Source organism: Chiloscyllium plagiosum, chromosome 2 (assembly GCF_004010195.1).
Source record: "Chiloscyllium plagiosum isolate BGI_BamShark_2017 chromosome 2, ASM401019v2, whole genome shotgun sequence".
Classification (NCBI taxonomy): Eukaryota; Metazoa; Chordata; class Chondrichthyes; order Orectolobiformes; family Hemiscylliidae; genus Chiloscyllium; species Chiloscyllium plagiosum.
Window position 1 is genome coordinate 66,831,088 of NC_057711.1, and position 12,110 is coordinate 66,843,197.

At 38.0% G+C, this 12,110-nt stretch overlaps 1 protein-coding gene across 2 annotated transcripts in view; it reads left to right on the forward strand.

Annotated features, from left to right (window-relative positions):
• LOC122560635 (tumor necrosis factor alpha-induced protein 8) overlaps positions 1-10,222 on the forward strand; it is a 58,609-nt gene extending 48,387 nt beyond the window's left edge. For both annotated transcript variants that reach the window (XM_043711498.1, XM_043711489.1), the window contains one exon: positions 8,861-10,222. In XM_043711498.1, the coding sequence (XP_043567433.1) occupies positions 8,861-9,426 (566 nt within the window). In that variant the 3' untranslated portion in view covers positions 9,427-10,222. The remainder of the gene's footprint in view (positions 1-8,860) is intronic.
• Positions 10,223-12,110: the final 1,888 nt, after the last annotated feature.

Sequence of the window (12,110 nt, forward strand, 5' to 3'; positions counted from 1 at the left end):
TTTAAGAGGCATTTGGATGGGTATATGAATAGGAAGGGTTTGGAGGGATATGGACAGGTTGCTGGCAGGTGGGACTAGATTGGGTTGGGATATCTAGTCAGCACAGACGTGTTGGACCGAAGGGTGTGTTTCCGTGCTATACATCTCTGTGACTCTATGACATTGTTGATTTCTCTTGTTGTCTTTCTGTTTTCCCTTGATCTTCAGGCCCTCATCACCTCATCCTCAGATTTTTAAATTAGAACAACAAAATGCGAGAAAGACAATTCCAAAATCAAATGTATTGTGTGATGAACTTCATTCAATTTAATTATTCTGTTTTACAGCCTTGCCTTCTATGCTTCTTGGAGAATTTTAATTTCCTGATGATTCAGTTTTCACAGAAGCTTAGTAAATCCTGTTAAATGGTGAAGTCATGTCTTTCCTTAAATTTGTAGATTTCATACACATTTTAAAGCCAGAAGGAAAGTCCTGTCTGCTTATCATATGTATCTGGTGATCTTTAGAAGTAGAAAAATTAATGATGATATGTGTTGATGATGCCCTAAAGCTTAGTTTAGGCAGAGGAAATGCCAAGTGTTTGTGAAGGAACTTGATAACTTGCTACGTTTGCATGGCCGTAAGAAGGAAAATGTGTCTAACATTCCCTGAAGAACAGCATTAACAATTTTTGTTATGAGAATAAGATGTTCCAAGACACTGAACAGGAGTGTAATACAACAGTATATGATACCAAGCCACCTAAGGAGACTTTAGGTCAAATGATCAAAAGCTCAGTCAGACAGTACACTGTTAAGTACAACAACAAGTATACCATCTTGGATCCTGTTGGGGCATCGATCTACCAGGGCCAGGTTTCTAGCACTGAGCCTGGCTCTATGGCTCACAAGGGAAGGGGGGGAATAATGATAGGAGATTCAATAGTCAGAGGAACAGACAGGAGATTCTGTGGTCGTGAACGAGACTCCCTCCCAGGTGCCAAGGTCAGGGATGTCTCGAATTGAGTCTGCAGGATTTTTTAGGGGGAGGGAGAGCAGCCAGAAGTCGTGGGACACATTAGTACCAGTGACATAGTGAATAAAATGGATGAGAACCTCGAATGCAGAATACAGGTTTAACGGAGATGTCAGGCCCTTGGTGGGATGTGAAAACAAACATTAGAGTCTTGAAATCAAAACGGTAAGCTTGCAAGCATGGGTAATAGGGAAATAAGACGTGCTGTGAATTAAGATATGGTCAACAGAGATTTGTGTGAGCTCAGGTTTAGTTGGAGTACAATATCAGAAGCCAGCCAAGAGTGCACCAGAATGATCAAATCTATATGTAACAAAGATATGAGGCTTTCAACAACAGATGCGCTGAGACTTGGACAAGGTCAGGGTACATCAAAATTAAGGAGGTGAAAGCAGCTTGTCTCAGCGATGGCAGGAATATGAGCATGAAGGCTCATTTGGATGAAAGGTGATAGTAAGGCGGTGAACAGACTGGTTTATTCTCAGACAATTCCAATGAAAGCAATGGAGTGAGTTAGTCAGGGAATGAAATTTGGATCACTTTTGAAATAACTGCATGGCTGGGGTGGATTCCCATCCTGGCTGGAGTAGATTTGGGATCTACCTTCTTGCCTTAGTGGTGACAGAGACCAGGGTGCTGCGAGTTGGACTTTCCTTCAAGCAGAGAACTCCAGAAGAAGTAACTTTAAATGTTTTTTTATAGTGGTCTCAGCATGCAAAATCCTTCCTCAATTGGTTGGATGAACTTTATATGACCTGGGTTGAAGGCCCTTTCCTGAGGTTTGGATGTTTACTGAAACATGCTTTTTAAATAAAAATTTTGGATGAGTGACTGGATTACAGTTTTCCCATAGTGAACACCATAAAACCCGAGACCAAATTGAATTGTTTTCTTCCTGTGTTCTGTACCAGTACATTTTTTTTGCCCATTGAGTCCAATTTATTTAAAATGGTTTTCGCATTTCTACATAATAACAACCTTTAATTTAGAAAAATAATTCTGTTTTAAAAAAAGTACAATTAGACAAAAGTAGACAGATCTTCATGAAGTTGGAAAGGCTCCTTGGATCTTTGAAAATGACAGCTGGCACCATGATGTGAAAATCCTGCCCCCAATTCTGAAAGACTGTATTATCAGCAACAGTGAGCAATGTTTAATGCACACCTTAAAGAAATCTGAATGCAACAGGTCATGGATTCTATTCTGACTGCTGCAATGGATTTAACGCAGTTTAGGTGTTGTGAACTTATGGACTATATTGTCAAAGACTCTTGAAGAGGGTAAGGTCTGTTTAATCATGGGTTGAAGATTTTTTAAAATACCCCCCATTCCAGACTTTGCAGCAATCAATGAGACACGTAACAAAGAATAATTCAGCTGGGAAGTTGTCTGTCCTAGTGGTTTAAATAATTGTTGACTTTTCCCCCAAAATGTTAATTATGAATGTTTGGCTGACTTTCAAAATTTATCATCTTATCAGGGATTCTGAATTCATAATTTGATTAGCGTCTTAGACAGTCTATTAAGACTTCAGTTCCCCTTGAAGTATCACGGGCAGACGTATGTTTGTTTTTGTAAGTCAGTACCCACTTGAAATTTAAAAGGTTTTAATGGACTTCCAAGAATGCTTGTTTACTTTTCATGATCAGATTGTATTAGATTGTAAGAATTTTATTTTGTTTCACAACAATGTTGCTCCTGAGGTTTGCCCATGGTGCATACTGAATGAATTTACATGAAATTTATAAGGCAACATGAGGGACCATCTTTGTATTCAGCATTTTAAATAAATTCCTACACCCTTTAGTTTGAAATTCCAGTAAATTAAACTTTTTAAATTGTTTGGTTGGTTTCTTTAATTAGACAGAAGACATACACTAACATTGTTTGGAGTGAATCTGAAATCAGCTGTTCTCTGTGCAAATTGTAAACTCTTTGTTGCTAATCTGTTGCTTCAGGGAGGAATTTGAAGGATTTTGGGTTTTTGATTGAAGCTGCATTTTGATCCTACATTGTGCTAGTTCGGTTGTAGCACTGTTTCTATGCTCTGTTTCTAGCAATGAACCCGACTTCATTCCACACTCAGTCACCAAGCAAACATTCCACCATTTGGTGCCCTTTGTCGCAAGGTATCTTTGGTAATTTAGGAATCTAAGGGAAGCAATTTCAAGTGTGTAGCAGCTCTAATGTGATAATATAACACAGATATTGGTCAGTGTCTAGATTTTAAAAAGAATTATTTAATATTCTCACTTGCACTTCGGTACGTTCTGGCACCATCTTGGATTACAAAACAAATTACTGAATAAATTGTATGTATGGTAAAATGCTGAATAAATTCATATTACTAAAACTGAAACAGCTTCAAAAATTCATCTTTCTCTCTCCATAGACATCTCCCTCTCTGCTCCTTCTAGTGTAACTCACAAGAGTAGATTTTCACAGAAATGCAGAGATAGGCTTGTGCACACATTGTCACAACTTCTCATCATTTCTGGTCTGCTGGGATGATCTTAGGTATATTTCAAGGCTATTGCTTTGTGGGGAAAGGTTGTAGAGGTACTCTGTATCCAATAAGAATAATTGCAGGGTGTATTGATGGAACTCAACACCCATTGTAGACTGAATGATGGCTGTTGAGGGCTAAGAAGCCCTTAATCTTGTACAAATCTAATTTTGATTGTGGTTCATATTCAATTGAATTCTATAGTTTAAATTCTAAAAATTTCAGCTTAACAGTGGTAGAAAAAGCTCTCCAATGAAAGAGCAGTTGGTTTAAGAAGCAGATTAAGCCATTTCTCTATAATTAGGCCAGCTCAACTCTTTTGTGTTAGGATCATATAAATATAGTTAATGTACTGTGACTTATCACTTGACTGCCACTTATAACAGAGTGGTGTGAGTTGGGTAATTGAAGAAGTCAGGCAAAGAGGTGCTTCTTTGGTTTTGCTTGTACTCCCATATTCAGGAATTGGTTGTTACTCAGCTACAGACAAGGAAGCTAGTTATTTGGTGAGTATCTGATAAGTGATTAAAACTCATTCTATCCCTTAAGTTCAAAATAGTATAGTGACTGGTAGTGTGGTTAAGAAAATATATAAAAGCATAAGTACAACATGTTAAATAATTAATTAGAACACATTAGTGGTGCTACAAAGGGTGATGTATCACAGCTGCAGCATGTGGGAGGTACTGGATGCCAGTTTGTTTAGGGCAAACATATCTGAAGTAAGTATGTCACCTTTGAGCAGCTTCAGCGCAGAGTTTGAGTTGGCTGAATTACCAACAGACATCAGGGACAGGCTAAGATACTTTCTACCAGGGATTTGGCATACCTCTTGGGATAATATCTTCAGAGACAGAAGAGCATGATTGTGAATAGCAGGTAAGGGTCAGCACTCTGACAATGACCTTCAGCCAGGCTGGCAGGGCCCAGTGACATGGCCTCCAGTATCAGCCTTCTGGGAAGAGGGCTTCTCTCCTTTGCACCTTCCTGTCCACAAAGTCCGTGTTGGAGAATCTTCCCCTTTTCCAACATCTTGTGACGCAATTCTTGATGGAGCAGGGCAATTACAGAATGCCAGTGCTCTTCTGAGTGCACAGTGGCCTTTCAAAGATGGCATGGATGCAAGGAATTCGCTGTGTGATAAGTTGTTCAAGGAATGGTATATGGTAAGATGGGGCAGAATTGGATGTGCCATGGGGCGTGATATGTAATTAACACAGCCGTTTGGCAGGTTACGACAAGGAAACCAGATCAGTCTTGCAGTGAATCACCCTGCACTTAACCAAAAAAATCATAAGATTCAGCCCACATTTGCGAACATTTAAGGATATATTTCAGTGTACACAGAAAGGATACATTCTGACGAGACAGAAAAATTCCAAGCAACAGACGTAGCATCTGTGGTTAAGACCATAAGACATAGGAGCAGAAATTAGGCCATTCAGCCCATCAAGTCTGCTCTACCATGGCTAATAAGTTTCTCAATCCCATTCTTCCACTTTTTCCCTTTAACCATTGATCCCCTTGTTAATCAAGAACCTATCTATTTCCATCTTTAATATACACAATGTCTGATCTCCACACACATTTGTGGCAAAGAATTCCATTGATTCACCACTCTTTGGCTGAAGATGTTTCTCCTTCTCTGTTCTAAAAGGTCTTCCCTTTACTCTAAGGCTGTGCCCTCGCATCCTAGTCTCTCCTCCCATGGAAACATCTTCCCAACTTCCACTCTGTCCAGGCCATTGTATTAGATTCCCACCCCCCCATCCTTCTAAACTCCATCGAGTATAGACCCACAGTCCTCAAACATTCCTCATGTCTTAAGCTTTTCATTCCTCGCACTGTTCTCGTGAACCTCCTCTGAACACACACGAGGGCCAATACTTCCTTCTTGAGATATGGGGCCTAAAACTGTACATAATACTCAAAAATGTAGTCTGATCAGAGTCTTATAGAGCCTCAGAAGTAGCCCTCTGCTTTTATATTCAAGTCCCCTTAAAATTGCGTTTGCCTTCCTAACTACTGACTCAACCTGCAAGCTTACCTTCAGGGAATCCTGGACTAGAACTCCCAAATCTCTTTGCACTTCAGAATTAATGAGAAATGTTAAAAGATAATATCAAACTTAACAAAAAAGCATGCACACACAGACACACACATGTGCACATGCAGACAATCGCAAAGACACAGATACATATATACACAGACCCAAAGACACCAGCTGTGCCCACTTCTTTTTAATATTGAGGAGTCTTCAGAGAGTGCCTCCATCTTGAGGCATCTTCTCATTCCCCTACTTTTAATGGCAATGCCTCTCTCTAATGAAGGAGCTATTGATTTTCTCATGCTGAACAATCTGCATTTGGCTGATTCCCCATATTCTACCCCTCCATAAGCTCCATACTCTGCATAAGTCATCAAAAGGTCTGCTGTCTCTGTTGTAACTCTTATCAAGTCTGACCACGCATTGTTAGCTGACTTATGTTGACTCCTGGACAAGCAACATCCTGATTTTAAAATTACATAGAATCTCAGACAGTGATTCAGAAAGTGAACATTTTGCACAATGATCCAGCATGGTGTTTATGCTGCACTTAGATTTCCTGCTATCTTTCCTCATCTAAATTGACCATTATAACTACCTATTCCCTTCTCCCTCAAATGACTTGTCACGGCTCCCTTTATCCTTATTGTGGAGGTGCTGGTGTTGGACTGGGGTGGGCAAAGTTAAAAATCTCACAACACCAGGTTGTAGTCCAACAGCACTAGCTTTCAGAGCACCGCTTCTTCATCAGGTAGCTACCTAATGAAGGAGCAGTGCTGCGAAAGCTAATGCTTCCACATAAACCTGTTGGACTATAACCTGGTGTTGTGTGATTTTTAACTTTATCCTTATTGATAGGAGTCTTTTCAATCAACCTTTTCACCTTTGGATAAAAAAGATTTTTTTTACTTTTGCATTGGACTTCTTGGTCACTATCTTAAACTGATAGTCTATAATTGTACACTTCTTCACAAGAAAAACACTCTTTCTGCCTGCATACTTTCAGGACCTTTTGTAACTTTTAAACATCTCTCAGGTCATTGCTCATTTTTATGAGAAAACAGAACTGGCCTGTCAATCCTTTTCAGATGTGTACTCTTTCACGTGTCTGGTAACATCCTTGTAAATCTTTTCTCCAGTATCCCTGTATTTTTTTGACTATGTGTCAGTAGATTTCCATTCAGTGCACAGCGTGATCCAAACAAGAACTTACCTACTTTTCAATTCTATGCTGTGAGAAATGAAGCCAAGTGCTTAGTTTGCTTTTTTCTACAACCTTGCCTACCTTTAGTGCAACTCTTAGAGATATTTTTACTTGTGCTTCAAGATCCCGTTGTTTCTCTACCGAGACTCTGACCTTCCGAGTAACAAATGACATTCCTATCAAAATGTACTACCTCACATTTATATTGAACTTATTTTGCCTATTAATGCCTGCACTATCAAAATTGACTATCCCCAAGTCTGATGTCATCCACAATTGTAGAAACTTAAACTTCTCTGTATTAAATGCCAAATATCACGTGTCTGCCAAATATGCAAGCCTAGTTGATTTAGATCCTGTTGCAGTTTACTGATATCGTCCTTATGCTCCTTAGAAGTTTGGTATCACTTGGAAATCCCAAGAGTAGTAAACCAAATATCATAGCCTTATATCAAAAGACATTCATATTGATTGCCACATCTTCGAGCTTATACCAAGCTATTGCTTAAAAATTTATTAGATACTCTGGTAAATTGATTAATTTTGACTCCATATCAATTAAAAATAATTAATTGATTGCATAGTGTCTTCTGATGTGTTTGAGGCCTTATGTGGGAATTTGTCAATGTAAGTTACTTCTTTCTTACATTTTAATGCCACGAGAGAAGTGATACTTCAAGTGCTTTCTCTGAATATTAAAAAAAAAATGATCAGATGGGTATCCAAGCATTTTGCCTTCCGTCACTGAAGGTTAAGTGCACATTAACCTTTAGGAGTACAAATCCTTCTTTAAAACTCATATATTTGTTAATTGCTAATAATGATTTTTATTAATTGCACAATTTTGTTTTATTACTAAACGCAATTCAACCTTTAATAAAACTGATCTTTGCTGACTGTGCATTATACATACACATTTACAAAATTTGAGTGATACTGAAATTAAAATGTAAAGATGATTTTAGCTTCCAATGCACTTTTTTCTGTTAAATTGAGTCAGCTTCAGATTTTCCTTTTCATTATATACAAATTGCGATGTAAATCAGAATTTATTGCCTATTCCTTGCATCTTCTGCTGATACTACTGTAGGGACTATGATGACAGTGCTACCATAGTTGGATTAAGTAGAAAATTCCTGGATTTTGACCAAGAGAATGTGAAGAATTCTCAGAGGACCTCAACCCAATGCAGTTTTCTGAAAAAAAAAATTCAGCAGTTGTGGCCCTTGTTGGCTGGGCCAGCATTTAATACCCACCTCTAGTTTCCCTTGAGAAGGTGGTGGTGAGTTGCCTTTTTGAACTTCTGAAAATGTTTGGTGTAGATATACCCAAGATAATGTAAGGGAAGAGGTTCCAGGATTTTAACCCAGTGACATAGAATAAACTGTGCTATATTTCCAAGTCAGGATGGTGAAAATGGGGCAAGCTCCTTTATTCGATGTAGGACACTAGGCACTGACACTGCTTCCCTGCGCCCCCACCCCTCCTATACCATGCCTTCAGTAATTTGCTATTCAAGGGTCTCGCTGAGCGGGCCACTCAATACTCCTTTCTCCCCACCACTGATAGAATTTGTGAAGTGGTTGATCAGTAAGGGACAATGCTGCAGGCACAGTGTCCACTTTTACATTGAGTCGAACATTTGTTAACGCTTGCAGTTTTTAAAATGTATATTTTTACCTTCTCTACATTTTTCATCATCTGATAATATGGCATTTTGAATGCATTATTTGACGTCTCAAAAATATTAAGGATGTAACTATTTACATAAAAGTGCCTGCTAGATATACAAACAATGAATTTTTAAATTTGATCTTGAAAATTATTTTGCAAGCTTTAAAGACACAAAGAAATAATGTTGAACTACATGCAGATATTCACTTTCAGGTTTGGAGCAAATAATGTATCAGAATTCACTTGATACAACCAGAAATATTGTGTAGTGCTGCATTTGATGAAAGTGTGTCCTTAAGAAAAAGAGTCACATTACAAGGAAGTAGTGCATTCAACAAAACAAAAACATTTGAACCAGTTCTGCTATTTGCACAATCTTGGATCATTTGCTTAAACTATCTTTTTATATTTTCAGTGGCCACTGAAGTCTTCAATTCCAAAAGCCTGGCTGTTCAGGCCCAAAAGAAAATACTTGGCAAGATGGCATCAAAGTCAATAGCAACTGCATTGATAGATGATACAAGCAGTGATGTTTTGGATGAGCTATTCAAAGCAACCAAGGAATACACGCAGAACAAAAAAGAAGCAGAAAAGATTGTCAAAAATCTTATCAAGGTAGTCATAAAACTAGGAGTCTTGTACAGGAATAATCAATTCAATCAAGATGAGATAATGCTTGTGGAGAAATTCAAGAAGAAAGTTCATCAGTTAGCAATGACCGTTGTGAGTTTTCATCAGGTTGACTTTACTTTTGATCGGCATGTTCTGTCCAAACTTTTGAATGAATGCAGAGACATGCTTCACCAAATCATTGACCGGCATCTCACTGCCAAGTCACATGGACGCATCAACCATGTTTTTAATCACTTTTCGGATTGTGAGTTCTTGGCTGTGCTTTACAATCCATTTGGATCTTACAAAGGTTCTCTGCAGAAAATATGTGATGGTGTGAACAAAATGTTAGATGATAAAATTATATAACCAGCAATTTGTAACATTTTCTGTAAAACATGTTAAAAGTCCTGCTAAAATATGAAGAAATAATGTCTTGTAAAATGCATTTTTGTTAAAATTGTATATTTTGACAAGTTTCTTTTAAAGATTTGTTTTCTATTTCTATAACTATGCATAAAATAGAATAAGTACTCTGATCTATTATTTGTCCATTGAGTGAAATTACTTGAACCCCCCCCTTGTTCAATTCCTAGCAGATGATTGTTCTTAGCCTGTGGAATAAATCTGATGAGTTCAGATAAATGAGCAAAATCCAATGCAACTTTAGCTTTTAGACTATTACACAAAACAATATGCATTGTTTCCTTTTTGTAAGTTTATAACTTAAAAACACACACACACCAGCTTGCAAATAAACTGAAATAATTATGTTCCGAAATGAAGATTACAGAATGTAAATGAAATAGTACATACGCATTGCCAGTGTTATGTCAAAGTACAACAAGTAGCATTTTAATACTTTTCATCCCTTTCCATCTGTATTATACAGTTTACATCAACTCACTTGAATTACTTGGACATATAAAACAACGGACTTTGATCTAGTGTGTTGAGATGTAATATATTAAACTAAGTCTCAGATGCTTATTTTATTCTAAAATACTCAAATGGGCAAGTAACTTTCATAAATCAATTGTACTTTATGATCAGCATAGTTATTATGACTGTCACTGTGACTGGAGCAACTTTTATTCTTGTGCGAATTATTTGTTTGTAGTAAGCCAAAGAATAAATTTCCATTGAACCTGGAGTAATATAGTCATAAGTCGTCATTCAGTCATTTTATTCTCTAATGAAATCAACATTTACAGCAAGATTGAACTCAATCTTCATGCATTAAATGATCTACTCTGTCCAACTCATCACAAGCTCATCATATGATAAGTTATTAGTTCTGAAAATACAGCAAAAACAGTTTCCAGTAAAAGGATAATAAGTGGCTTGTTTTTAAAGTTAAATCTTGAAGTTTGAAAGATTATATGAAATGTATAATAGATTAAATATTTTGAACAGATGTTTGGCTTAATTACCTTTTAAATATTATAATTGGGGAGAACTTATACAATAGATTAAAAGAGTCATTTGGTCATGGAAGGAGCCGTTTAGCTGATTGTATAAACGGCAATCTCTCAAGTGAAGTAGTTTTCCCATCTGTCATGATAACTCTGCAAATCTATGTCTCTCATGTGCCTATACTATGGTGTTTTGAAATCATTGTTTGCTTCCACTTTAATTACTTTACAAGTAGTTTTTCTCCTGCCTTTTGACACCAAACATCATGCAGAAATCTTTGTCCAGATGGTCAAAAGATTGAGCAAAGAGATGGGTTTTAAGAAAATTCTAAAGGATGACAGTAGAGCATGGGAGAAATGAATAGGCAGAGGAAGGATTGGCTATTAGTGTGGCACAACTGAAACTAGAATAGGCGAAAGTGAGTACTGCAGATGCTGGAGATTAGAGTCAAGAGTGTGGTGTTGGAAAAGCACAGCAGGTCAGGCAGCATCCGAGGAGTAGGAAAATTGACGTTTCAGGCAAAAGCCCTTCCTGATGACATTCTTCAAATATGCATAATATCACGGAGGGCTGAGTGAATTTTTGTAACCATGAGCTTGGGCTGTTAGAGCAGAAGGCATGAAGCCTGAAATAGACTAGGTGACTTTATCAAAGTCATACCTGAAAGACTGGAAATTAGAATTAGAGCTCCAAGAACAAAAAAGAAAACCGGCAGGAGAGAAATGAATAAGAGGAAGGAGAAAGATATTATAGAATCCTTACAGTGTGGAAGCGGGCCATTCAGTCCATCAAGGCCTCAGCGACTCTCCGAAGCACATCCCACCCAGATCCACCAACTTACCTTAGCCGAGTAATCCTTCATTTCTGTGACTAATCCACCTAACCTGCAAGAGGAAACTAGAATATCTGGAGGGAACCCACGCAGACACAGCTAGAATATGCAAAGTCCACACAGTCACCCGAGGATGGAATCAAACCCAGGTCCCCGTGCTGAGTCACACTGCTGCCCTACACATAAGAAAGGAGGAGAGAGAATTCTAGCAAAAAGGAAAGAAAATGCCTTCCAGAGGGGAAAGATTGAGAAAGAACAAAAAGCTCAAAAAGGACAATAAAATGACAGTTTGAGCTGAATAGAGAGAACTTGTTAGTAATACAGTGATCCCAGTTCAAAGCCAAGCTTTGATTTTTTTTTCAAAGTATCCCTGGATGGTGGCTGAAAATGTGTTGCTGGAAAAGCGCAGCAGGTCAGGCAGCATCCAAGGAACAGGAGAATCGACGTTTCGGGCATAAGTCCTTCTTCAGGAATTCCCTGGATGGTATCAAAATTTGATGAAATTAACATTCATAGCCTTTGACAATGTTGCAAATAAGTTAGACTGGCCTGAGGAAGTTTTGACTCACTTATGGCAAAGCCAATTCACTTGAGAGCTCCACAAGGTTTATTCTATGTTGCCTCCTACTTCCTACACATTCAACAGATTTAGCAGCATCTGTGGAAAGAGAAGTAGAGTTAATGTTTCAAAATCAATATCTGATGATCTCTCTTCAAGTCAATGAGAAATGATAAATTGCATCTTGAGAGTGCTTGCCAAGGCACCTTCTGAGAATTTGGAAGCTGCAAAATACCTACTCAAACT